Here is a 24,791-nt window from a genome sequence, read left to right on the forward strand (position 1 = left end):
ATAGCATAAGTAAACTATCAATGGACTACTAAAAACAAAATAAAAATTCTCATTAAAGATCATAATTTTCTATGTAAAACTAATCTCTAGAGATCCTAGCTGATGAACACCAAGCCCCCTAGGAGAGCTATAATAGTAGAAAGTGCCAGAGAAATTTATTTGAGATAAAGTGCACTGAAATAGAAATTGGGCTCAAAGGAGACTAAACGATTTCTAATAATAGCCTATTTATTGTAAATAACAACAATAACTCATTCTTTGAAAATGTTTAGTAGAATACTGAAGGAAATGTAAAAGAAACAAATTGCCCTTATAAAGAAAGAAACGAAACATTATCTGAGTAATAACCTATTGTGCTTTTAACAAATGATTAATACTAGGACAACCATTTAAAAAAAAATAATTCTACTAATAAAAAGTAAGTTAATAGCTAAAACACTAGCGGATCTATAAAGAGCAACAATAAAATAAAAATAGGAATTAAAGAGGAACCAAAGCGACCAAGCATATGGAGATCCTAGACTTAAATTAAAGACTAAAATTAAATAAAATCTAAAATTGATAATCAACTTGATAAGGTTGATAGTAAACCAGATTTATGTTAAAAGCAGGTGTCAAAGAACGGAGGTTGGATACCAGAAGATATTATATATGAATAAAATATCTTCGAGTTGAGTAGAAAAGTTACTCTTGTTGTAAAAAATAATTTTACTTAAAGTAAGACATAAAACTATAAAGAAAGGAAGTACTAGTAGAACTTTTAGAAGGCAGCAGATATTGTAAATAAGCTTTTAAATACATCAATGAATAGAATTATGAGAGTTAGGCAACATGTCAGAAATTTTATAATGCTTCTTAAACTCAGGTACATGAATCGTAGGATAGACGATCTCACTGATAGCGATTACATGTCAATAAATGATTTAAGCAATTTTTATAAATCACAAAAATAAAAAAAGAATAGCAATAAATGTATTAATTACTTCAACTTTGTATTAAAAATAAGCTAAAAAATACCAATATTTATGCCTACAGACCTTTTAAGAGTAGTATGGGATGCTATCTTAGTTTTTTTTACCTATATTTTCCTCTACTTTTACTCAATACTGATGTTTTTTAACTAAGAAAATCCTGATACAGAGTTCATAAAATAATTTTTCTTCTACACATTTTTTATATTTATTATTGATGTTTTGATCAATTTTAACACTGCCTTTTTTGACAAAGATTTAATTATTGTTAAAAGAAAATAAATAGCCTCACAATATTTTTTTTCAAATGTGTTTTTTACTGACTTTGTGAGCCTTATGGTATTGGGCATTAAAGTTATTAAAAGAAGCAACTATATTGTATTCAATCCCGACCATGATTTGTTAACATATTGCTTTAATTTGCTTGTATTTTTTAAAGCAAATGGAATATCCATAAAAAAGAAGAGATTTGATTATGTTTTCACTCTAAAAGAAAATTAAAAGCATGTAATAAAATTAATTAACTAGCTATTTAGTGTAGTTACTGTTGCTCATATTGGTAAAATCTAAAATTTTATTGAAATAAAATAATATTTATAATAAATTCAAAATATTCATTTTTTTATAGCTGCAATAGGATGGTATTTTCTTGGCGTGTAAGAAGTTGTGAGCAAAAACTAAGTAAACTGGCTAGAAAAATTAAATATATCAGAAGAAGTATATTACCAAAAATATATATACTCTATTTACTGGTCAATTACCACAATGACAACAGGTTTTTATTTACTAATCTAATTATTTTCATAATATCAACAATTATAATTTATATTTCTAAAAAAAATTTATTCTAAAAAATGAACTCAAAATTCATTTTAGAAAACTTTTATTTGTTTTTATATTAGCATTATAGTGTTTTTTTCAATAATTTTTGTATTGATAAAGTTGGCTACGGAGACATATCAGCAACAAATTATGAAGAAGCATTATATATTTCAATAATTATGCTTTTATTTAGTTGTGTCTTTGCTTACTCAATCAACAATATTGGATTCATCTTATAAGAAATAGAAAAATCTTCAAAATAGCTGAATGAAAAAATAACTACAATTTAGAGGTATATTTTTTTTGATGACTATAATAAATAAATTGTTCTTTATATCTAATTTTTTTAATTTTTAATCACAATTCGCATTCTTTATATTCCTTTGAGTTATAAAATAAATAAATAAATAAATAAATAAATAAATAAATAAATAAATAAATAAATAAGAATAATAAAAATATACTATATGCACTTCTTAATTACAACATCAAATAATTAATATCCTACCCTAATCAAAATTTTTTGTAAAAAAATAATAAAGGGTGTTTTGAGTATTTAATAAGAATTACTTAATTACTTACTTACTACACTATATGAAAAAATATTTCATAACATTCTTTAAATTATTTGTATTTTTATATGAAGATACTTAAACAGAAAGAATGTCAATATTTCTCTTAAGAGTAGAATCAGACATTACTTATCATTTTTAGCTTAGGAATAGAAAGATAGAGATAAATAAGCTGAAGATGAAATTCTATAAATATTATCTAACAAATTAAGAGAGGAGATAACAGTTGAAATAAATTCTAAGATTTTAAACAAATATAGCATCTTTACTTCTAATTTTTCTTAATAAACTTTGGACAAATTAGTTTTTAAAATGACAGAAGTTTTAATAAATCCCAATGAGATAATTTTTAGAGAAGAGTAAAATGATGACATGTCAATTTACTTTATTTAAGGAGGTATTATTGAGATTTATTAACAATCCATATAGAAATTAGAAAAACCAAATGTAATTCAAACCCTTACAGATAATAGTATTTTTGGAGATATTTCATTCTTCTCTGGACTATCCAGAAAATCCTCAGCGAGAAGCATTAATCTTTCTACTTTGTATAAAATTTCAAGAGAAGATTTTATAGATGTAATTAAAGAAAATAATGAAGATTATGAAAGATTTAAAATGATTTAAGAATAAATTATTTTTTAAGGAGATTTATCTTTAATTCATATTGAATGTTATAATTGCTAGTAAGTTGGGCATATTTCTAATTAATGCCCTAAAACTCATTAAATGTTTGATAAACAATTTGTTATTTTAAGAGATATCTACTCACTGTTTTAGTCAAGAAAAAATATTTAACGAAATTTTGAGAAAAATAAATTCAAGCCATTGTAAATTTAATTTTTAAAAAATTATTTATTATAAATTATTTAAATTTTTTAAATAAAATATAAAGAAATTTAATTTAAATAAACTATGAAATGAGCAACAGGCTAAAATAGAATTTTTAAGAAGAGGATTGCCAATTTTTAAATATGTTTGAATCTGATGAAAAATATACAGGATCATCTTATTACAACTCTGAAGATTTTGATAGTGAAGAATACGAAGATTAGGGTGATGAAGGTACGAATTCTAAATCACACACAAACATTGATAATGCTTCAGTGGAATCATCTTCAAATTTTTAAAAATAAAATTCTATGCAAAAAAAGTAAATTGGTAAAAAAAAAGAAGTTTCTAAAAAATATCTGGATAGTAATTTGATTTGTGAAGACATAATCTCTAATCTTAATCCAGAAGTATAAAGCAATAGTTATAAAACGAACTCGAATATGATTAATGATAATATAGAATAGTTGAAAAATCAAATTAAAAATCAAAACTATTTCAAGAGTGGAAAATCCATGGAAGAAGTAGAATAAATAAAAAGCAATTAATTTTTAGAATAAAATAATATTTATTTTAATTCAGATCTGAATCATAAATAATAAACTTCAACAAAAACTGACTCAGATTTGAACTAGTAGACCGTAAATGATTAATCTTAAAATTTTAAATTTGAAGAAGAGGAATATACTAAGGAAGCATTTACGAATAAAAAAACTAAAACTATAAAATCGGCAGAATCAAGTTTATTAAGCTGTGATATTGTGCACTAAAAAGATTATTCTAAATAATAAATTAAAAGATAGAGTGGTACGAGTTAAAGCTTGCAATAGCTGCACCTGAAAAGAAGCTCATTTAAGGTTCAAGATGATTTTTAATCAAACATGAATAATTCAAGCTTAAAAGGATAAGAACTTAATATTAATTAATCTAATAAAAGAATAAGCGTCCTTCTCAATCAAATTAACAATAATTAAAATATAACAACAAAAAACAGCTAAGAGTAAATAAATTACAGAAGTTCGATTGATTAAATCTTACTGCAAGGAATTTTAGTCAACAATTTGATTTAATCGCATTCCTCCTAAGCTAATTTGTAATCAGAATAATCTTTTAAATTTTCGAAAAACTTTGATGTTAGTTTAGAAAAAAAGAAAAATAGTATCATATAACAAAATTTAACTCTTAGTAATAAAAAGAGTTCAATGCTCTAAATTAAAGAAGTAATAGAAGAGGAGCCAGTAATATCTAGTTACAAAAGTATAGCTAAACTAAAGAATAAATAATCTAAAGATAGAAATTCTATAATTAAAGCTTTGAGTAGCATTAATAAAAATGATGACAATTCTACTACTACTAAGGATGATGATAAAAGTAATGAAAATGATATCAAATTATAGCGGACTTAATCACAGTAGATTTAAAATACCTAAGCTCCATGTAATAATGATTTATAATTAGTAGAAAGGCTTTCAAAGCTTTTATTGAATCCATAGTTACCATTATTACTCTAATTAACTTCTGGAATGAGTTTTAGAGAAATGGCATAAATAAATAATAATAATCAAATGGATACGTTTGATAAGATGCATAACTTTAAAAAATTTTTCCCTCATAATAACATAGAAATTGTTCTTAATAAACTGAAAACAATGCAACTAGAGTAAAAAAAAATGAAAAAGTAGAAGATAATAAATAAACCACGTCGCTAAAATATATTATTCTCAAGATTCTATAGCTCCCCTTCATCATAGGTTCATGAAAATTTCAAGCTTTTATAATAAGAATTAAATATAGATGATTATAGACCTACTTATCTTTCATATGGAGTTAGTAAGAGAAGAGGGTTTTAATTTCCAAGCAATAATCATAACTTAACTTTATATTTTTGATAATTATTCAATTTTTTCGTGTTTATTGATAGAGTTTCTATTTAACATTTATCTTCTAAATAAAGTTATTAAAAAGTAAACATTTTTTTACTTTTTTGTCACATTATTAAAGCAATAACAATAAAAATTAATTATTTACTACAAAATTTTGTAAAAGAACTTACGTTAATTAAAATTAAGTTAATATATTTTATTGTTTAAACCGCAAATTTAAAATCAAAAAATTTAATTTAAACTTTCTTATATTTATATCAAATTTATATATATCATATTTTTTCTAAATTACATTATGAAAGAGATCCTAAAAAACAACAAAATTAATTTATATCTATGGGAATGGGTACTCTTATTCATATTTTAATATATAGATAAGGCAAACGTATCTATATTAAATATTTTAATGAAAAATTTTTAAGTGACATTAATTATAAAGATGAAATTAATACTTCTAATAACATTTAAAAAGAAAAATAAGATATGAAGAATCTTAAAAAAGATATTCGTAAGATTAAAGCCAGAATATTTAAATAATTTTTTTCAGACTTAAAGTAGATAAATATGTTGATAACTGATACTAAAATGAGAAGAATTTTGCTAGGAAAGACATCAATTTAAATAACCTTAAGAGTATGGGGGATGGATATGTTAAGAAATGATCTAAGAGATTATAAAAAATTTCCACTAGCTATAAAAATTAATTTTAATATATATACCTTTATCAGGATTTTCTTTTTAAAAAAACATCAAAATTGAGTAAAAATAGAGGAAATATAAAAAAATAAGACTAAAACATAATTTGAAACAATTCTTAAAGTGTCTGATGGCATAAAATAGGAACTTTTTAGCTTATTTTAAAAATAAAATTGAATAGTTCCGTAACTTGTTTATTATTCTTTTTATTGTGTGACCTATAATAATTGATCAACTAATTAATTGTGTTGTAAATACTATCAGTAAGATCCTTGATTTTACTGTTTATGTACCAGCTTTAGAATTATTATAAAATTTCTAATGAAAACAGTACTTTAGTTGTTTGTTTGTAATATATTTAACCAAGTTTTAAAATATTTTTAAGATTTTTAGTATGATGAATTTATTTTATTAAAAAGATATCAAAATAGAAAAAGTGCTAATGTTTCACTAAAATGTGATAAGACACTATTTATCATTTCTATTTAGCTCATTAATAAAAAAGATAGAGACAAATAAAAGCTGAGGATTAAATTTTAGAAAATCTTTCTAAAAAGTGAAGAGAGGATATTACAGTTGAAATAAATTCTAATATTTTAAACAAATATAACATATATAGTTTGAACTTTTTTAAACAGAAATAGAATAAACTAGTTTTTAAATGATAAAAGTTTTAATAATTTTTTTTTTTTTTTAGTTGTATTTATCTTTCACAGGAGTTAGTAAGAGAAGAAGATTATAATTTCCAAGTAATAAGCCTAATTTAAATTTATAATTTTGAAAGTCATTAAATTTTTAAATTTTACTAATATTGCTAAAATTTACTACATTTTTTGAAATAAAAGTCTTGAAAAATAAAACATTTTTACTTTTTAGCCTACTTAAATAAATCAATACTAAATTTATATTGGTATTCTGATATTTATGTAGACAATAAATGTAAGAATCTAATTTTAATCCTTTTATAACATATAATTTTACTATGATAATTAATCAACAAATAAAAACAATAAAATCCTTGTTAATAATATGAAATAAATCTTTTATAAAAACCTAAAATTAATTGTGACTAAATATATTTTTACAAATTAAAAATAGTAAAAAATTTTCTTATCAAACAAAAATATAATTTTGATTATCTGATTAAACTTCTATCTTTTCATATCATCTATCTATATTTTTAAAACTCATAAATATAAGTCATATCAGAAAAGAAACCTGATTCCCTTCATTTAAGGAGAAAGTTATCAATATTCTGTTTATATGGAGAATTGTTTAAAATTTAATGAGATTATCAATTCGAAAAGATATATGATTTAAATACAAGTATATGCTGTAATCAATTATATATATTAATATGATTTTGAATTATTTCATAAAATTTATTTCAAATTTGAGCAATTATCTAAATAATAATAAATATATAGCATTTATGAGACCAATGTTTGAAAATAAATCTTTTATTAAAGCATTTAATTAATTGTTTTTTATTGATCAAACATAATAAAAATATTTCTTATGTAATAACTGAATGTTTTTATTTCTCTTATAAAATTTCTCCTTTAAAATAATTTATCTTTGATGCTGTTTATTTTTAGCTGAATATTTTTGTAGCAATTTATAATCTAAAATAATATTCAGGTCATATTATTAAATTAAATTTAGATTAATGAATTTCTTTTCATTTAAATTTTATTTAATGATATAAGTTAGTTTCGTTATTATAAAATATCTCAGTATATAAACCCTCATCGAAATTTTAGATATATAATATAAAGGATATTGAGAATGTGAACTCATTTTAAGAAAATCCAATTTGATCAAATTTACACGTATTTCTGCTTAAAATATGGTTAGGGTTGGGTTTATTATTGTAGGCTGGGCTATAATTGTGCCTATCTATTATATTATATAATAAATAATTTTTCAAAAAAATAACAAATTAATTAAAAATAAACAAAAAAATGAACAAAACTTTATTTTTAGTCCCTCTCTTACTTTTGATCGGAACTGGAGTCTACTTATTCTAAGGACAAAAGGGAAACCTCGAAAACTTAGTTCCTGTTAACTTCTAATAATATGAAAACTGCACTATGAGCTTTCCTAATCCCTATCCTTACTTTCCCTGCTCTTAAGACTCAGGATACATTGATGCTTACAATCATTTCATGAATGCAACTTATTCTCCTTAAGCTTGCAGAAACTACATTATTTACAAGTAGTATAATATTTTAACCACTAAATTGATTAATTAAAACAATTATTTCTTCAATTGCTATATTACTGAAGAAGTTAGATAAATTGCCAATTTTAACGAGTGTTTCTTCAAGCATTTCTATGCTCCTTACTACCTTACTTGCGCTGGTTTTGACATTTATGCTTATCCTCCCTACACTCCCTACTCAATTGATAATTGAAAGAAAGAAGTAATGAAAAATTATATATATATTAGAAATATTAAAAGCAATTTATATTTTACATATGATTGTGGTTGCTATTTAAGATAAATAAAAAAAACTTGAAATTTAGAACGAATTTATATATTTATACATTATTGCTTTTTAATTTAAAGACTCCAAAAATATAAAGCAAACAAAAGAGATATATTTTCAATTATATTATTGGAAATAAATAATGTCATTTTATTAGCATTAATATCAATCATCTAATTTAAATGATATTGATTTCATTTTTATTTTTCTTTAAATTTCTATTAATCATTAAATAAATTTTATCATAATTTAAAGAGAGAGTGAAATAATAAAAAAACCTAAATTTATTTAAATAAAAGAGAGAAAATAATTTCAACTAAATTTTATTTTGATATATTGCATATAAAAAAATATATCGTTATGATTAATTAGACCAATCTAAATAATTTTTTTGCTTATTTCAACTTGGAACTTGGGTAACAAAATTTAATAAATTATGATTATGAAAAACTCTTCAGTATTTTCATTGATTAAAAGCTAAACAATAATTGAAATAAAATTTCAGTTTTAAATAATATTTAATATTTAATGCTCTTTTTTTATTTATTCTTATTTTAAGATTATTACATTCTTGTCAAGCAAGCAAGAAAGCAAGCAAGTAAGTATTTATCTATCTATCCATCAAGTTCTATGATATTGTTTTTCATATTCTAAAATATAAAATAAAGTTATTCTTTTAAGTTCCTACTATTTGTTTATATAAACATAATCAAATAATTTTATAAACTAAGTTTTATTAAATACATATTTTTATCACAAGCTATTTATTATTTCTTTTAGGAATTAGAGATATCTAAATACTACTTTGCTTAAATTTATTGTATTAAATTAATGTTTGAATTACTTAAGCTCTTTTAAACCTATTTAAATTATTTGAGTTTGATTTTAATTAAGGATCAAAAATTTTATTTTTTTTGTATAATTTCAATCATTTTATAGCTCAATTAGTCAGTTATGCTATTAAATTACTATTTATTAGTTTTTAATTTTTTTAACTAATTCTAGATGAGATACTAAAACTTTTAAATAGTTCTGAATCTATCCTATCTGTTATCAACTTAGAGACATATTTAATAATTTGTTTTTATTTTAAAATGCTTTAAATAATAAATATACTTATAATTCATTGGAAGAGAGAATATTTTTGAATATAATAATTTTAAAATTTTAGAAAAGAATATTAATTAAAAGGCATTAAAAAAAGATAAATTGAAAGTTTTTGTTTACTAATAAAGATAGTCATACTTGCTCTCATAAATAATCTAATTTTAATGATAGAAATTCATAATAAGCTAATATAAAGGAAAAGATATTATTTTGGTGATTAAATGGTAAAGAAAATATTTTTGCTTTTTTTGAAGTATAGATTTACAATATTTAAAAAAATTCTAATATCCCAAAAAAAAATTTCATTTCAAATATTTAATAATTAAATGAATATTAAATATCAATTATTTATTCATTATCTACAATGGATTGAGTAAATCAATAGTTATTTGAGTTAAATTTATTTTATTAACTTAAAGTTGAAGAATTAATAAATAAATGAAGGAACGGATCAATATTTACTTTTGCTAAAATTTAAAGTTGCAAGGAAAGAGAAATCTTAACTTAGCTTTAACTTTATCTATTTATTTAAAAGCAAACAGATTAAAAAAATTTCAATTTATTAATTAAATAGATACAAATATTCATTCTTATATTCATAAAATTTTACTATTACCGTAATAGTTTTCTTTTAAGCCGATGCTAATTTAAGCCTGTACTCTATCAAAAGCCGTTTAAAAAAATTCAATAATAGTTTATACTTTACTGAATGATATTGAATAATTAAAAACTTACATTGAATATGTTTATTAACAATAACTAAATCAAATAGATGATCTAAAATCGTCAATCACCTATTTAGCAAATTATTTCTATTCAGTCGTAGAAATCAAGTGAGAGTTAATAAAAATTATAATTTTAATAATCAACAACCTATTAATTTAAAAAAAAAGAATTCATGAATTCAATCTTTTATTAGTTGAGATTTGTAAAAGTTTGCAAAACTGCAAAAATCCTCCTCCTTCAAGTATTAAAAATAAAATTTTAATTTAATAGATGCTTGCACATTTTGAAAATTTTAAGTAATTCTTTAATAAATTATTTAACCAAATTTAAAAATATAATTGATATTTTTTATATTAATAAATAAATCAATAAATTTTAATTAAAAGACATTTAAATAAAAAATGTTAATATTTCACTAAAAATCAATATTAAAGACCATATTTATTATTTTTAGCTCTAGAATAAATAAATAGTGAAAATGTTGATTATTCCATTCTATCTAATAAATTTTGAAAGGAGATATCAGCTTAAATAAATGTTAAAATTTAAGCAAACATAGCATATTTGATTCGAATTTTTTTCTGCAAGCTTTAAATATGCTAGATTTAAAAAGGCATAAGCTTTAATAATTATTTTATTTTAAGAACTGAATAATTATAATTATAGACCTACTTATATTTTATACATTAAGAAAATTTTCCAAGCAATAAAAAAATTATATTCTTTTGAAAATCATTTAGTTTTATTTTGAATAATTACTAATAAAATTAAAATTTTTTTACTTTTTTGTAATCTTAAATGTTTAAATGCTAAATTTAGATCCGTATTCTTATATTTATTTAGACAATAAATATTATGAACCTAATTTAAATCCATTTTACAAAAATATAATTTTAAATTTTAATAATGTAATTTAATCAATAAAAGTAATAAAATCTTTGTTAGAGTAAAGTTTTGAAATAAATCTTTTATAAAAACCTTAAATTAAGTCTTACTATTCATTTCTTTTATTAATTAAAAATAATAAAAAATTTTCTGATCAAATAGAAATACAATTTTTATTATTTGATTAAATATCTATCTATCTGTCTATGCTTTTAATAAAAATAAATTATATTTAAAAAAAGTATGATCCTTTCATTTAAGGAGGGAGAAATATTTACTATTTTTTAAACTTTATTTTTATGAGGAGTTGTTTAAAAAGTAATAATGAGATTATCAATTCAAAAAGATATTTGATAAAGATTTAGATAAGAATATATGGCTGAAAGCATTTATATTCTATCTATGTAATTTTAAATTATTAATAAAACTATAGTTTAAATATAAACAATTATCTTAATTAATTTATAATAACAATAATAAAGTCTTTATGAGAGTAAAGTTTACAAATAAATCTTTTATAAAAACCTTTAATTAATTATAAATAATTATTTTTATTATTGATCAAACATAATAAACATTTTTCTTATGTATTAATAGTATAATTTGTCTTATTAGATTTCTAATATAATATTATTTATCAATTCTTTAGAGTTCAGCTTTTTGATTTGATTTGCAATCTAAAGTAAAATTCAGGTATTATTAATACAATTTAATTTTAGATTAATGAATTTCTTTTAATATAAATCTTATATAATTATATTAGTTAAGCTAAATATTATAAAGTACTTCGCTATATATCTACTCATCTAAATTCAATATACTATAAACTATTTATCAAAAAAAACAAAAAAATTAATTAATAATAAGTCAAAAAAAAAAAATGAACAAAGTTTTATTTTTATTCCCTGTCTTACTTTTGATCGGAGCTGGAGTCTACTTATTCTAAGGACAAAAGAGTAACCTTGAAAACTTAGTTCCTGTTAACTTCTAATAATATATTAATTGCACTAAGAGCCTTCCTAATCCCTATCCCTACTTTCCCTGCTCTCAGGACTCAGGATTCTTTGATGCATACAAACATTTCATGGCTGCAACTGATTCTCCTTAAGCTCCTTAAGCCTGCAAAGACTACTCTGTTTATAAATAGCAAAATATTTAAACCACCAATTTGATTAACCAAAACGATTACTTCTTCAATTGTTATATTACTGAAGAAGTTAGGTATATTGCCAATTTCAATAAATGTTTCTTTAAGTATTTTTATGCTCCTTACTTCCTTACTTGCAGTGGTTTTGACATTTATGCTTATCCTCCCTACACACCCTACTCTATTGATAATTGAAAGAAAGGAAAATTGTTGCTTGAATCTTTAGTAGTATAAAATAAAATATATAATCATAATATTAAAGTAATTTATATATTTTTTTTGTAGTTTAGATTTAAAATAAGTTAATAAACTTTAAAATATATAATGAATTAATTTATAATATATTTTTTTTTAATTTTTAATAAAATTGGCAAAAGATATGAATTAAAAAATAATGTCTTTTTTCTTAGTATTATTAATCACCTAATTTGAAAGGTATTGAATTAATTCAGTTTTCTTTACCTTTAACTTTCTATTCTTCATAAAAAAATTTTATGCTAATTTAAAGAATACAATATTATAATTTATTAAAATAAATAAAATAGAGAAATTAATTATTGCAACTGAATTTTTGTGATTTAAAAATAAATAAATATATTACTACTATCAATTATATAAATTTCAATACTTTTTTTGCTTATTTATATTTCTATTCAAATTAAAATAAGCAGATAACATAATTTAATAAATTATGCTTAAGAAATATGATATAATTTTGGTTATAAATAAGTAAATAAAATAATTTATTGTTTCTTGAAGTATAAAAAATAAATTACATCTCAAAAAAATTAATAATTTAATATCTATTAGATTTTAATATTTTATGTATCTAAAATTGATTATTTGAGTGAGTGAGGGAATCAATAGTTATTTGAGTTAACTTTGTCTAACTTAAAATTGAAAAATTAATAAATCAATTAAAGAGTCAATATTTACTTTTGCTCATGAATTTAAAGTAATAAGGAACGAGCAATCTTAACTTCACTTTAACTATACGGATTTATTTAAAATTAAGCAAATTTATATAAAATGTAAATTATTAATTGAATAGTTAGATAAATTCATTTTCATTTACATTAAATTTTTTTTTAATTAACTCTTAAAACAATTAAATTCTCTTAATATTATTTGAAGCTAAAGGCTATTTTTGATTTATTATTAAATATACTCACAAAGTAGATTTTAGATAAAAAATTAATTAGGTAAAATGAGTATGCCATCCCTGGAATACTACTATAAATAAAATAAATATCCAAATCAAAAATCATAGTTTTCATTATAAAACTAATAATCTATTGGTTTCGTAATTGATGAACAGCAACTTCCTCAAGAGAGTTAATTAAGCAGAAAGTGTTAGAAGAATTTATTCGAGATATAATGCACTGAAGTAGAGCTAGGACTTAATGGAGATCAAACTATATCTAACAATAGTGTATTTATGCTAAATAATAATAACTCAATATTGGATAATCTATTCTAAAATACAGAAGAAGCCAAGATTAAGTAAAGTAATTGCTCTGATAAATAAAGATAAGAAACATAAATCTCTGATTAAAATCTTGCACTCAATTAAACAATTAATAAATGCTAAGATCACATAAATAATTAAGATGAAGGAAATATTTTTAATAAAATATTTAAAAGCGATGTCTAAGATATGAAGGATATTAAAAAGGGTATTTAGGAAAGCTCAATTAAGAAACTTTAGAAATCTTAGACAACGATTAAAGATTAAAAAAAGAAAAATGATTTGATGATTGATAAGTAGAACGAAATGGATTTGATAAGATAAGATGTAAATTTAAAATCCCCTTCTGAGTGTGTAGGATGGATACCAGAAGAAATCATATACGAAAAAAACATCTAAGAAATGAATAAAAAACTTACTCTGGCTGTAAAAAATAACTTTAATAAAGCTGCAACCTAGAATTATAAAGAAAAGAAGTACTAGTAGAACTTTTAAAAGGCAGCAGAAATTGTAAATAGACTTTTAAATACATCAATGAATAGAGTTATGAGAGTTAGATAGCATGTCAGAAATTTTATAATTTTTCTAAAGCTTAGGTACATAAACCGCAAAATTGATGATCTGACTGACAATGATTACAATTCAATTAATGATTTGAGCAATTTTTATAGGTCACATAAAAAAAAAAAGAATAATAAAAAGTTTATGAAATACTTCAACTTTATATTTAAGTTAAGCTAAAAGGTACCTATTTTTATGCCTACAGACACTTTGAGAGTTGTTTGGGATGTTGTTTTAGTTTTATTTACTTATTTTTTCCTCTACTTTTACTCAATTTTAATGTTTTTTGCTTCAGATACTCCTGATACTGAATTTATAAAAGATTTTTACTTTTGCACATTTTTTATTTTTATTATCGATGCTTTGATCAAATTTAATACAGCATTTTTTGATAAAGATTTAGTGATTATAAAAAGAAGGTAAATAGCAAAATAGTATATTCTATCAACAGTTTTTTTCACAGACCTTATAAGCCTATTGGTATTAGGAATCAAAGTCATTAAGAAAAGCAATTATATAGTCTATAACCCCAATCACGATTTGCTAACATATGGTTTTAATATGCTCATATTTTTTAAAGCAAATGGAATGTAAATGAAGAAAATGAGCTTTGACTATGTTTTTACTCTTAAGGAAAGTGAGAAACATGTAATAAAACTGATTAACTAACTATTAAGCGTTATTACTGTTGCACATATAGGTAAAAATTTAAATACAAGATAATATTCTAATATATTTTTATTTTTTTAAATAATTATTTATATTAGCTGCAATTGGTTGGTATTTTCTGGGCGTGTAAGAAGATTTAAATATGAATTAACCTAATTGGTTAAATAAATTAAACATCTAAGAAGATTTATATTATCATAAATATATTTATGCTATTTATTGGTCAATAACTACTATGACAACAGGTATTTATAACCTATCTAAACAGTCAATTAAATTTTAAATATTCTTAACAATAAACAAATTTTAAAAGCAAAAAAAAATTACAAATAAAGAGTCAAAATATATTTAATATATTCAATTTTATTTAACAATAAAGTTGGCTATGGAGATATAACAGCATCAAATTATGGAGAAGCTTTGTATATTTCAATAAATATGCTTTTTTTCAGTTGTGTTTTTGCATACTCTATAAATAATATAGGATTTATATTGCAAGAAATTGAAAAATCTTCAAAATAGCTTAATGATAAAATAATTACTATGCAGAGGTATTATTTTAAAAATATATTTTTGTTTCTTTCTTCAATATTTTTATTAAAATACATAAATTTTAACATTCTGAAAATTTCCCATAACCCCCCCCCCCCCCTCCCTCCATTAAAGTATGAATAACAAACTTTAATTGAACAGAAGTTTATTTTTTATGTATTAAGTAATTTATAAAATAATTAATGAAATTAAAAATATATTTTAGGATTAAATTTGACAAATATTTTTTAATTTAAAGATATCTTAATAGAAAAAATGTTAATGTTTCACTAAAAAGCAGGATAAGACACTATTTATCATTTTTAGCTCAAGAATAAAAAGATAGAGACAAATAAGCAGAGGATTAAATTATAGCGAGTTTATCAAATAAGTTAAGAGAGGAAATAACAATTGAAATAAATTCTAAGATTTTAAACAAATATAACATATTTAGTTCTAATTTTTCAAAATAAACGTTGGATAAACTAGTTTTTAAAATGACAGAAGTTTTAATAAACCCTAATGAGATTATTTTTAAAGAAGAATAAAATGATGACATGTCTATTTATTTTATTTAAAGTGGAGTGATTGAAATTTATTAACAATCAATATAGAAATTAGGAAAAGCAAGTGTCATTCAAACACTAAGAGATGAGAGTTTATTTGGGGAGATTTCATTTTTTTCTGGACTTTCAAGGAAAGCTTCAGCTAGAAGTATTAATCTTTCTACACTTTACAAAATTTCAAGAGAAGATTTTATTGAAGTCATTCATGAAAATAGTGAAGATTATGAAAGATTTAAAATGATCTAGGAATAAATTATTTTTTAAGGTGAACTACCATTGCTTCATGTAGAATGTTACAATTGCTAATAAATAGGGCATATTTCAAGTTAATGTCCTAAGACTCACCAAATTTTAGATAAATAATTTATTGTTTTAAAGGAAATATACTCTATATTTCAGTATAGAAGCTATGTTGAACGAAAATTAGAAAAAAACAATTTCAGGCCTTTGTAAATTTCTTTAAAATAATATTTACAAAAAAATAATAATTAAAAAAAATTTATAAATAGCAATTTGATTTCTAAAAATTAAGATATGAGTAAACTGCTGAAGTAAAATTTGTAAAATGAGAACAGTTAAATTTAGCTTATGTTTGATTCAGATGATCAATATACAAGATCTTCTTATTATAATTCTGAAGATCAAGAAGACGATGAATACGAAGAGTGTGATGAAGACCTTTCAAGTTCTAATTCTCCTACAACAAATGCCGATAATACTTCAATGAAATCTTCTTTTAATAATTAAAAAAAAAGCCCACTAATGAAAAAGAAGACTTGTAAAAAAAAAGAAGCTTCTAAAAAATATTTAGATAGCAATTTGCTTGGTGAGGATATTAATTCTTTACTTAATTCAGATGCTTAAAGCAATACTTATAATATGGTTTCAAACTTAGCAAATGAAAATCCTGATTAGAGAAAAAGCTATATTAAAAGTTTTAATTTTTCTAATAAAGATAAATCTTTAGATGACATCGAACCACAAAAAAGTTATGCTAATTTAGACACAAGTCATTAATTATCAAATAATAACTTTATCACCTCAGATTTATATTAAATTAAGTCTTACACGCAAACAAAATTGGATTTAGAGTAAAATTCTTAAGATCCTTCCTAAAATTATAAAATTGAAGATGAAGGATAGATAAAAGAAATACAAACAATAAAAAAAATGAAAATGTAAAAATCATCTGAATTAAGTGTAGATAATAAATCGTAATTAGATTATTCAAAGCAGTAGATAAAAAGGTAAAGCTATTCAGGTTCAGGTTTATAACATTAATTTATAAAAAGAAGCTCCTTTAAGATATAATAAGATGAATAGCAATAAATATAACAAAATCTCAAAAATCAAGAGTAAAATTTAAATTAACAAAACAAAAGGATAAGTATCCTTTTAACTTAAATGAACAATAATTAAAATTACATTACTAAAAACGTCTAAGAATAACATAATTATAGGAATTCAATAGATTAAATCTTATTGCAAGGTATTTTAGTTAATAATATACTTTAATCTTAATTAAATTTGTAACAAGAGCAATCCTTTAAGCCTTCTAAAAATTTAGAACCAAATTCGATAGATAAAAAAAGAAACAGCATATTGCTATAAAACTTAAGTCATCATTAAAATAAAAAAAATTCAATGATCTCAATAAAAGAACCTATTGAAGAGGAAACAAATAATAGTTACAAAAGTGCACACTAATCAAAAGTAGCTTCATAACATAAAAATCCTATTTTTAAAGCTACTAGTAAAGAAATGAATGAGAATAATAAAAATTAGACATAATAGCCAGCTTAAAATAACTAAATGGTAAATAGCAATGATTTATAAATTGTAGAGAGACTTTCAAAGTTGCTACTGAATCCATAACTACCTTTACTATTCTAGTATACTTCTGGAATGAGCTTTAGAGAAATGACTTAAATAAATAATAGCAACAGCATGGATGTATTTGATAAAATGCATAATTTTAAAAAGTTTTTCCCTCATAATAACCTTGACATTGTTCTAAATAAATTGAAGTTAATGTAATCAGAGCAAAAAAAAATGAAAAAGTAGAGGTAAATAAATAAACCACGTCGCTAAAATATTTTATTTACACGTTTATACACTAATGGAGAAATGACATCTGAAAAAATTAAATTATTATAATAAGATTTTAATTTAGATAATTATAGGCCAACCTATCTTTCATATGGAGTTAGCAAAAGAAGAGGACTACAGTTTCCTAAATTTAATCACAATTAATCAGCTTTATTTTCTTGAATATTAATTAATTAATTAACTAATACATTTTATATTAGTTAACTTATTTAGATTTTTATTTTAGTTTTCAAACTTTAGTAAAAATAATATTTGTTAAAGTAATTGGTAATAATTAATTTCAATTTAAAAAAGCATATGTCCACAAATATATTATTTATATCTGATAAAAAATACAAAATAATAACTTTTTTAAAGGTTTATCTATATTAATTTCTTAAATAAATATTAACAAAAATATATTTTTATCAAAATTCAAGTTTATTAACTAAATTTACAATTATTTTATATTTAGAAATAGTATGAAATTTATTTTATAATTAGTAATTAATTAATTAATTAAAAAAATAAATTTATTACTTTGAAATATTTTAATCACTAATTATTAAGAGATTTTAGTTTTTTGAGAATCTAAAAATTAGAGATTAATTAATGGATAAATAAATGTTCTATAAAATAGTTTTTAATGAAGCAAGTCTATACATATTTCTTTTCTTTTTTTTAATGAAGAAAAATAAGTGGTGCCTTAGCTGTTATTTAAATCAAAGCAGGAGAAGTTATATTTGAGGTGAAAACATAACATAAAAAGATTGAGATAAAAATTTGAATTAATTAGGTTAATAAATAAGTAATTTAGTATTTGTAATTTTTGATTTTGTTTCTTTAACGCTAACTACATCATATATCTAATAAGGTAAGTAAATTAAAGAAAATACATCATCTACTTATAAGATTTCCACAGAACCTTAAAACTAAATTTATTATTTATTTATTTATTTATTTATAGGAAACATAAGTATTTAAAAAAAAAAAATAATATCTGCTTCATAGTAATTGTTTGGTTACTATCAACAACTTGTCAATTTTAGTAAAATATATTTTTTGAATTTTTATTCAGCTTTTTATGAGCTCTAATTGTTCCTATACTCAAAAATATAGGCAGTTAAACAAATGTAATTTATTTAGGAATTATATTTTTGTTAATGTAAATTACTAATAATTCATTAAAACTTAAATAATGTTTAAATGGTTGCTTTTACTATTTCAGCATTTTTTTATATAATTTTGAATTAATGAATATGAATAATGATATTTTTTATGTAATTCTTTATAAGAACTGAATTCTATTGCTATTCATAATTGATGCTTCAAAAAATAAGTAAACTCCTTTGAGAAACTTTTAATATATAAAAAAAAGTGTTTAATCAAAACTGCTTCTTTATTATTAATTGAAATTATAGCATAATCAAAATTAAATAAAAAAATAAATAAATTAACAATTTATTCATAGGTAGAAAAATGAGTGTGCCTTCTCTTGAATATTAAAAATAATATATATATTCTATGCAAAAGTCATAATGCTCTATATAAAATTAATCTATTAACATTATAGCTGATGAGTAGTAAGCACCTTAGGAAAGTTATTTAAGTAGAAAATGTTAGAGACATTTGTTTGAGACTAAGTGCGTTTAATTAGAACTAGGACTCAATGGAGACTATTCCTTATCTAATAATAGTTTGTTTATTTAAAATAACAATACAGTTTTTGATAATTTATAGCAGAATACAGAGAGTAACATTAAATAAACCAATCGTTCTAATAAAGAAAGATACGAAACATAAATATTTGAGCAACATCCCATAATTAAGAATCCAAAAAATGATTAAGTTTCAAGCATAATGAATGAATAAGAATAAAAAAAATTTATTAACACAGATGAAAATGTGTAATAAACTGCATAAGTTTCTAAAAATAGTAAATAATCCTTTAAAAATGGCATACAATAAGTCTAAACACTGAGTATTGATAAATCTTAGGCCTCAATTAGAGAATAGAAAAAGATAAGTGATTGTAATTTAGATAAATAGTTTATTAAGGGTGACAGTCGATTAGATGAAAGTTCGAAGATACCATCAAAATGCTGTGGATGGATACCAGAAGATATTATATTTGAAAATAACATCCATTAATTGAATAAAAAAGTGACTCTTGTTGCTAAAAATAACTTTAGTGATAGCAAAATATAAAATCACAAAGAAAAGAAATACTAGTAGAACTTTTAGAAGGCAGCAGAAATTGTAAATAGACTTTTAAATACATCGATGAATAGAATTATGAGAGTAAGACAGCATGTCAGAAATTTTATTATGCTACTTAAGCTTAGATATCTTAACCGCAAAATTGATGATCTTACTGATAGGGATTACGCATCAATTAATGATTTAAGCAATTTTTATAAATCACATAAAAAGAAGAGGAATAGTAAAGCTTTTATGAAACACTTCAACTTTGTAATTAAGTTAAGCTAAAAATTGCCTATTTTTATGCCAACTGACACTTTACGAGTTGTTTGGGATGTCATATTAGTTTTATTCACTTACATTTTCCTATATTTTTACTCAATTCTTATGTTTTTTAACTAAGACAACCCTGATACTGAATTCATAAAGGAGTTTTATTTCTGCACATTTTTTATTTTTTTAATTGATGTTTTGGTCAATTTCAACACTGCCTTTTTTAACAAAGATTTAATAATAATTAATAGAAGATAAATAGCGAAATAGTATATTTTTTCCACTGTTTTTTTCACTGATTTCGTTAGCCTTATTGTATTAGGAATCAAAGTAATTAAGAGAAGCAATTTCATAGTTTATAATCCAAATCACAATTTATTAACATACTGCTTTAACATGCTAATATTTTTTAAAGTAAACGGAATTTCCTCAAAAAAAAAAGGATTTGACTATGTTTTTACACTAAAAGAAAGTGAAAAGCATGTAATAAAATTAATTAATTAATTATTTAGTGTTATCACTGTGGCACATTTAGGTAAGAGCTAGATTTAATTTAGATATTTATTATTTAAGTTGCTCATTATATTAATTTTTTATTATCTATATAGCAGCAATTGGTTGGTATTTTCTTGGCATATTATAAGTTGTGAATGATAACTAAACGAACTGGTTAGTTAAATTAAATATTTCTGAAGGTGTATATTACCAAAAATATATATATTCTATTTACTGGTCAATAACTACTATGACAACAGGTTTTTATTTACTAATTAATTATTTATTTATTGATTATTTTTAAAAAGCCAAATTAAAAATCTATTCTTTAAAATCTTTTAAAAATAAATCAATTGAAAAAAACATTTTTTTTAAAAAATAAACTAATAAATTAAGTTTAAATTGATTTTTTTTTAATAAAGTTGGATATGGGGACATTTCAGCAACAAATTATGGTGAAGCTTTATATATTTCTATAGTTATGCTTTTGTTTAGTTGCGTCTTTGCTTATTCAATCAACAACATAGGATTCATCTTATAAGAAATAGAAAAATCATCAAAATAGCTTAATGATAAAATAACTACTATGCAGAGGTACTAAATTAAATAATATAAAATAAATAAATAAATTTGATGTTTTAAATTCTATTTACCATTCAATCTTAAAGCAAATAAGAAATAAATAAAAGAAAAATAAATATTTATTTGTTTATAAGTTTAAATTTGTTTTATTAATATTAAATTACACTTTTTATCAAATAAATTAAGGTATCTAAACAGAAAAAAAGTTAATATTTCTTTGAAGAGTAGAATAAGACATTACTTATCGTTTTTAGCTTAGGAATAGAGAGATAGAGATAAGCAGGCTGAAGATGAAATTATTTCAATTTTATCAAATAAATTGAGAGAGGAAATAACAGTTGAAATAAATTCTAAAATTTTAAATAAATTTAACATCTTTAGCTCAAATTTTTCTAAGCAAACTTTGGATAAATTAGTATTTAAAATGACAGAAGTTTTAATAAATCCCAACGAGATTATTTTCAGAGAAGAGCAGAATGATGACATGTCTATATATTTTATCTAAAGTGGAGTCATTGAAGTCTATTAACAATCAGTATAGAAATAAGATAAAGTAACTGTGATTTAAACTCTAACAGATGAGAGTCTATTTGGAGAGATCTCGTTCTTCTCAGGGTTATCTAGAAAAGCTTCAGCTAGAAGTATTAATCTTTCTACTCTCTACAAAATATCCAGAGAAGATTTTATCTATATAATTCAAGAAAATAATGAAGATTATGAAAGATTTAAAATGATATAGGAATAGATTGTTTTCTAAGGAGAGCTGCCTTTACTTCATGTAGAATGCTATAATTGTAAAAAAATAGGGCATATTTCAAGCTCATGTCCTAAAACTCATCAAATTTTTGATAAGTAATTCATAATTCTAAGAGAAATCTACTCATCATTTCAACAAAGAATCTTCTTTGATCGCACCAGATATAAAAATAATTTAAAGCCACTGTAATTTTTTTTTTTCTCAATAATTCTCATTTAAAATTAAAAAAATAATTAAATAAAGAAATTTGATTTAGGACAATCAAAATGTATGCAAGATTCTTAAATAAAATTTATAAGATGACAACATTTCAATTGAAATTATGTTCGATTCTTGCAATAGATATACAGGATCTTCTTATTATAACTCAGAAGATTTAGAAGACGATGAGTATGGCTAGTGTGATGAATATGCTACGAGCTCAAACTCGTAGACAAATATTGATAACTTTTCAAATAAGTCATCTTTAAATAACATAAAAAATAATGCATTGCAAAAAAAGAAAACTATGAAAAAAAAAGAAGTGTCAAAAAAATATTTGGATAATAATCAAATTTGTGAAAATATAAGCTCAATTCTTAACTCAGATTAATATTGTAATAGCTAAAAAGTTATTTCAAATAATATAAATGATAATTTAGAAATAAAAAAAAGCTATGTTAAAAGTTTTAATCTCTCAAACAGATAAAAATCATTAGATGACTTTGAAAAAATAAAAAGTAGCTAAAATTTAGAATAAAATAATAATTTTAACAACTCTGACATATAGCATTCTAAATCATAGATTTAAATAAAAGCTGATTCGGAGCAATTTCAATAGAATATTAAAGCTTATTCCTAAACAAATAAAAATGAAGTTGATGGAGATTAGGAATAAAGCAACATTTCATAAATATTTAAAAAAAGAAAAAGTTAAAAATAGCAAGAGCAAATTAATAATACAAACACTGATATTAAACTTCAAACAGAATATCCAAAATAGCAAGCTAGATTTTCAAGTACGTCAGGTTCAACTTTGTAATCTTAGCAATTGAAAATGCCTTCATAAAAGGTTTAAGATGAGCTTCAATTAAACATAAACTAAAATTTAAAAGGCTAAGAATTTAATATTAATTAGTCAAATAAAAGAGTAAGTACACTCCTGAATCAGATAAGTAATAACCATAATTAAATTCTAAAAAATTGTACAGAATAAACTAATTACAGAAACTCTATTGATTAAATTTTACTATAAGGAATTTTAGTTAACAATTTGATTCAATCTCATTCCTCCTAAAATATTTTACCAATAGAACAATCATTTAAGTATTTGAAAAAAGCAGATGGTGATTTAGAAAAAAAGAAAAATAGCATATTATTATAAAACTTCAGTCTAAACAACAACAAAAGCTCAATAAACATTACAAAAGAATTCATTGAAGATTAAGCAGCTGTTAGCCATAAAAATTTATCTTAAATAAAAACGAAATAATCAATTGGGAAAAGCTCTATTCTTAATGCTTTGAGTAACATAAATAATATTGATGGTAATACTAATGATTTAAATAATAAAAATAATAATAGCAAATTGTTATAAGCTTAAAATAGCTAAATTACAAATGGTAATTAATTATAAATAGTGGATAGACTTTCTAAGCTATTATTGAATCCATAGCTTCCTCTATTACTCAAACTCACGTCTGTAGGAATGAGTTTTAGAGAAATGAATTCAATAAACAGTAATAACGCTATGGATATGTTTGACAAGATGCATAACTTTAAAAAATTTTTCCCTCACAACAACATTGAAAATGTTTTGAATAAACTTAAATTGTTGTAGTTAGAATTAAAAAAATAAAAAAAGCAGAAGCAAATAAATAAGCCTCGCCGCTAAAATATATTATTCTTCCGTTACTATTCCAATTGTGGTTCTTAAGTACATGATAATTTAAAATTATTACAACAAGAATTTAACATCGATGATTACAGACCAACTTACCTTTCTTATGGTGTTAGCAAGAGAAGAGGATAACAATTCCCATGCAATAAGCATAACTTAACTTTATATTTTTGAATATTTTAATTATTAATCATTATTATTTATTAAGTTTATTATTTATTTAAAGAACTTCCAGGTTTTATATTCATGCAAATTTATAAATGCAGTTACATACGTAAGTAAGTATTTTATTTATTTATTACATGGATTTCTGATAAACTTTATAAACCTTTTCTGGTGGGGGTATTTGTTAATTAATACAGGTTACTTACTGATTTCTATTGTTTTTTTAAACTATAGCTGATAATGATAGTTATAAAAATTAATTTTTTAATCTATCCCTGTTGTAAATTTTGAACTATCCGGTGGAAACATCCAGTAGACTATAAATAATGTTATTATGACATCTTTTTTTAACAATTATTAGATGTGAAAGTACTTAGAGGCAAGATTCTACATATATAAATAAAAATATATAATCCAATTTCA

At 21.9% G+C, this 24,791-nt stretch overlaps 5 protein-coding genes across 5 annotated transcripts; all 5 read left to right on the forward strand. All coding sequences in view use genetic code 6, as the record gives it.

The window, feature by feature from the left end:
* Positions 1–20: 20 nt before the first annotated feature.
* TTHERM_00977660 (cyclic nucleotide-binding domain protein) lies at positions 21–5,085 on the forward strand (the record flags this gene model as incomplete). The annotated part of the gene is made up of 6 exons (XM_001027205.2): positions 21–972; positions 1,411–1,530; positions 1,600–1,746; positions 1,914–2,085; positions 2,440–3,195; positions 3,261–5,085. 6 exons carry the CDS (start codon positions 21–23, stop codon positions 5,083–5,085), a joined length of 3,972 nt encoding a protein of 1,323 aa, XP_001027205.2.
* A 2,654-nt stretch (positions 5,086–7,739) lies between these two features.
* On the forward strand, positions 7,740–8,192 carry TTHERM_00977670 (transmembrane protein, putative; the record flags this gene model as incomplete). Its single annotated transcript, XM_001027206.3, has 1 exon — positions 7,740–8,192. The coding sequence occupies one exon, from the start codon at positions 7,740–7,742 to the stop codon at positions 8,190–8,192; it is 453 nt and encodes a 150-aa protein (XP_001027206.1).
* Positions 8,193–11,865: 3,673 nt separating this feature from the next.
* On the forward strand, positions 11,866–12,327 carry TTHERM_00977680 (transmembrane protein, putative; the record flags this gene model as incomplete). The annotated part of the gene is made up of 1 exon (XM_001027207.1): positions 11,866–12,327. The coding sequence occupies one exon, from the start codon at positions 11,866–11,868 to the stop codon at positions 12,325–12,327; it is 462 nt and encodes a 153-aa protein (XP_001027207.1).
* A 1,012-nt stretch (positions 12,328–13,339) lies between these two features.
* On the forward strand, positions 13,340–18,198 carry TTHERM_00977681 (cyclic nucleotide-binding domain protein; the record flags this gene model as incomplete). Its single annotated transcript, XM_001471437.2, has 5 exons — positions 13,340–14,861; positions 14,929–15,075; positions 15,210–15,381; positions 15,621–16,376; positions 16,437–18,198. The coding sequence occupies 5 exons, from the start codon at positions 13,340–13,342 to the stop codon at positions 18,196–18,198; spliced, it is 4,359 nt and encodes a 1,452-aa protein (XP_001471487.2).
* Positions 18,199–19,494: 1,296 nt separating this feature from the next.
* Positions 19,495–24,377, forward strand: TTHERM_00977683 (cyclic nucleotide-binding domain protein; the record flags this gene model as incomplete). Its single annotated transcript, XM_001471438.2, has 5 exons — positions 19,495–21,025; positions 21,099–21,245; positions 21,408–21,579; positions 21,754–22,509; positions 22,568–24,377. The coding sequence occupies 5 exons, from the start codon at positions 19,495–19,497 to the stop codon at positions 24,375–24,377; spliced, it is 4,416 nt and encodes a 1,471-aa protein (XP_001471488.2).
* Between the last annotated feature and the right edge of the window lie 414 nt (positions 24,378–24,791).

This window comes from Tetrahymena thermophila (genome assembly GCF_000189635.1).
Source record: "Tetrahymena thermophila SB210 genomic scaffold scf_8253900, whole genome shotgun sequence".
NCBI classification, from domain to species: Eukaryota; Ciliophora; class Oligohymenophorea; order Hymenostomatida; family Tetrahymenidae; genus Tetrahymena; species Tetrahymena thermophila.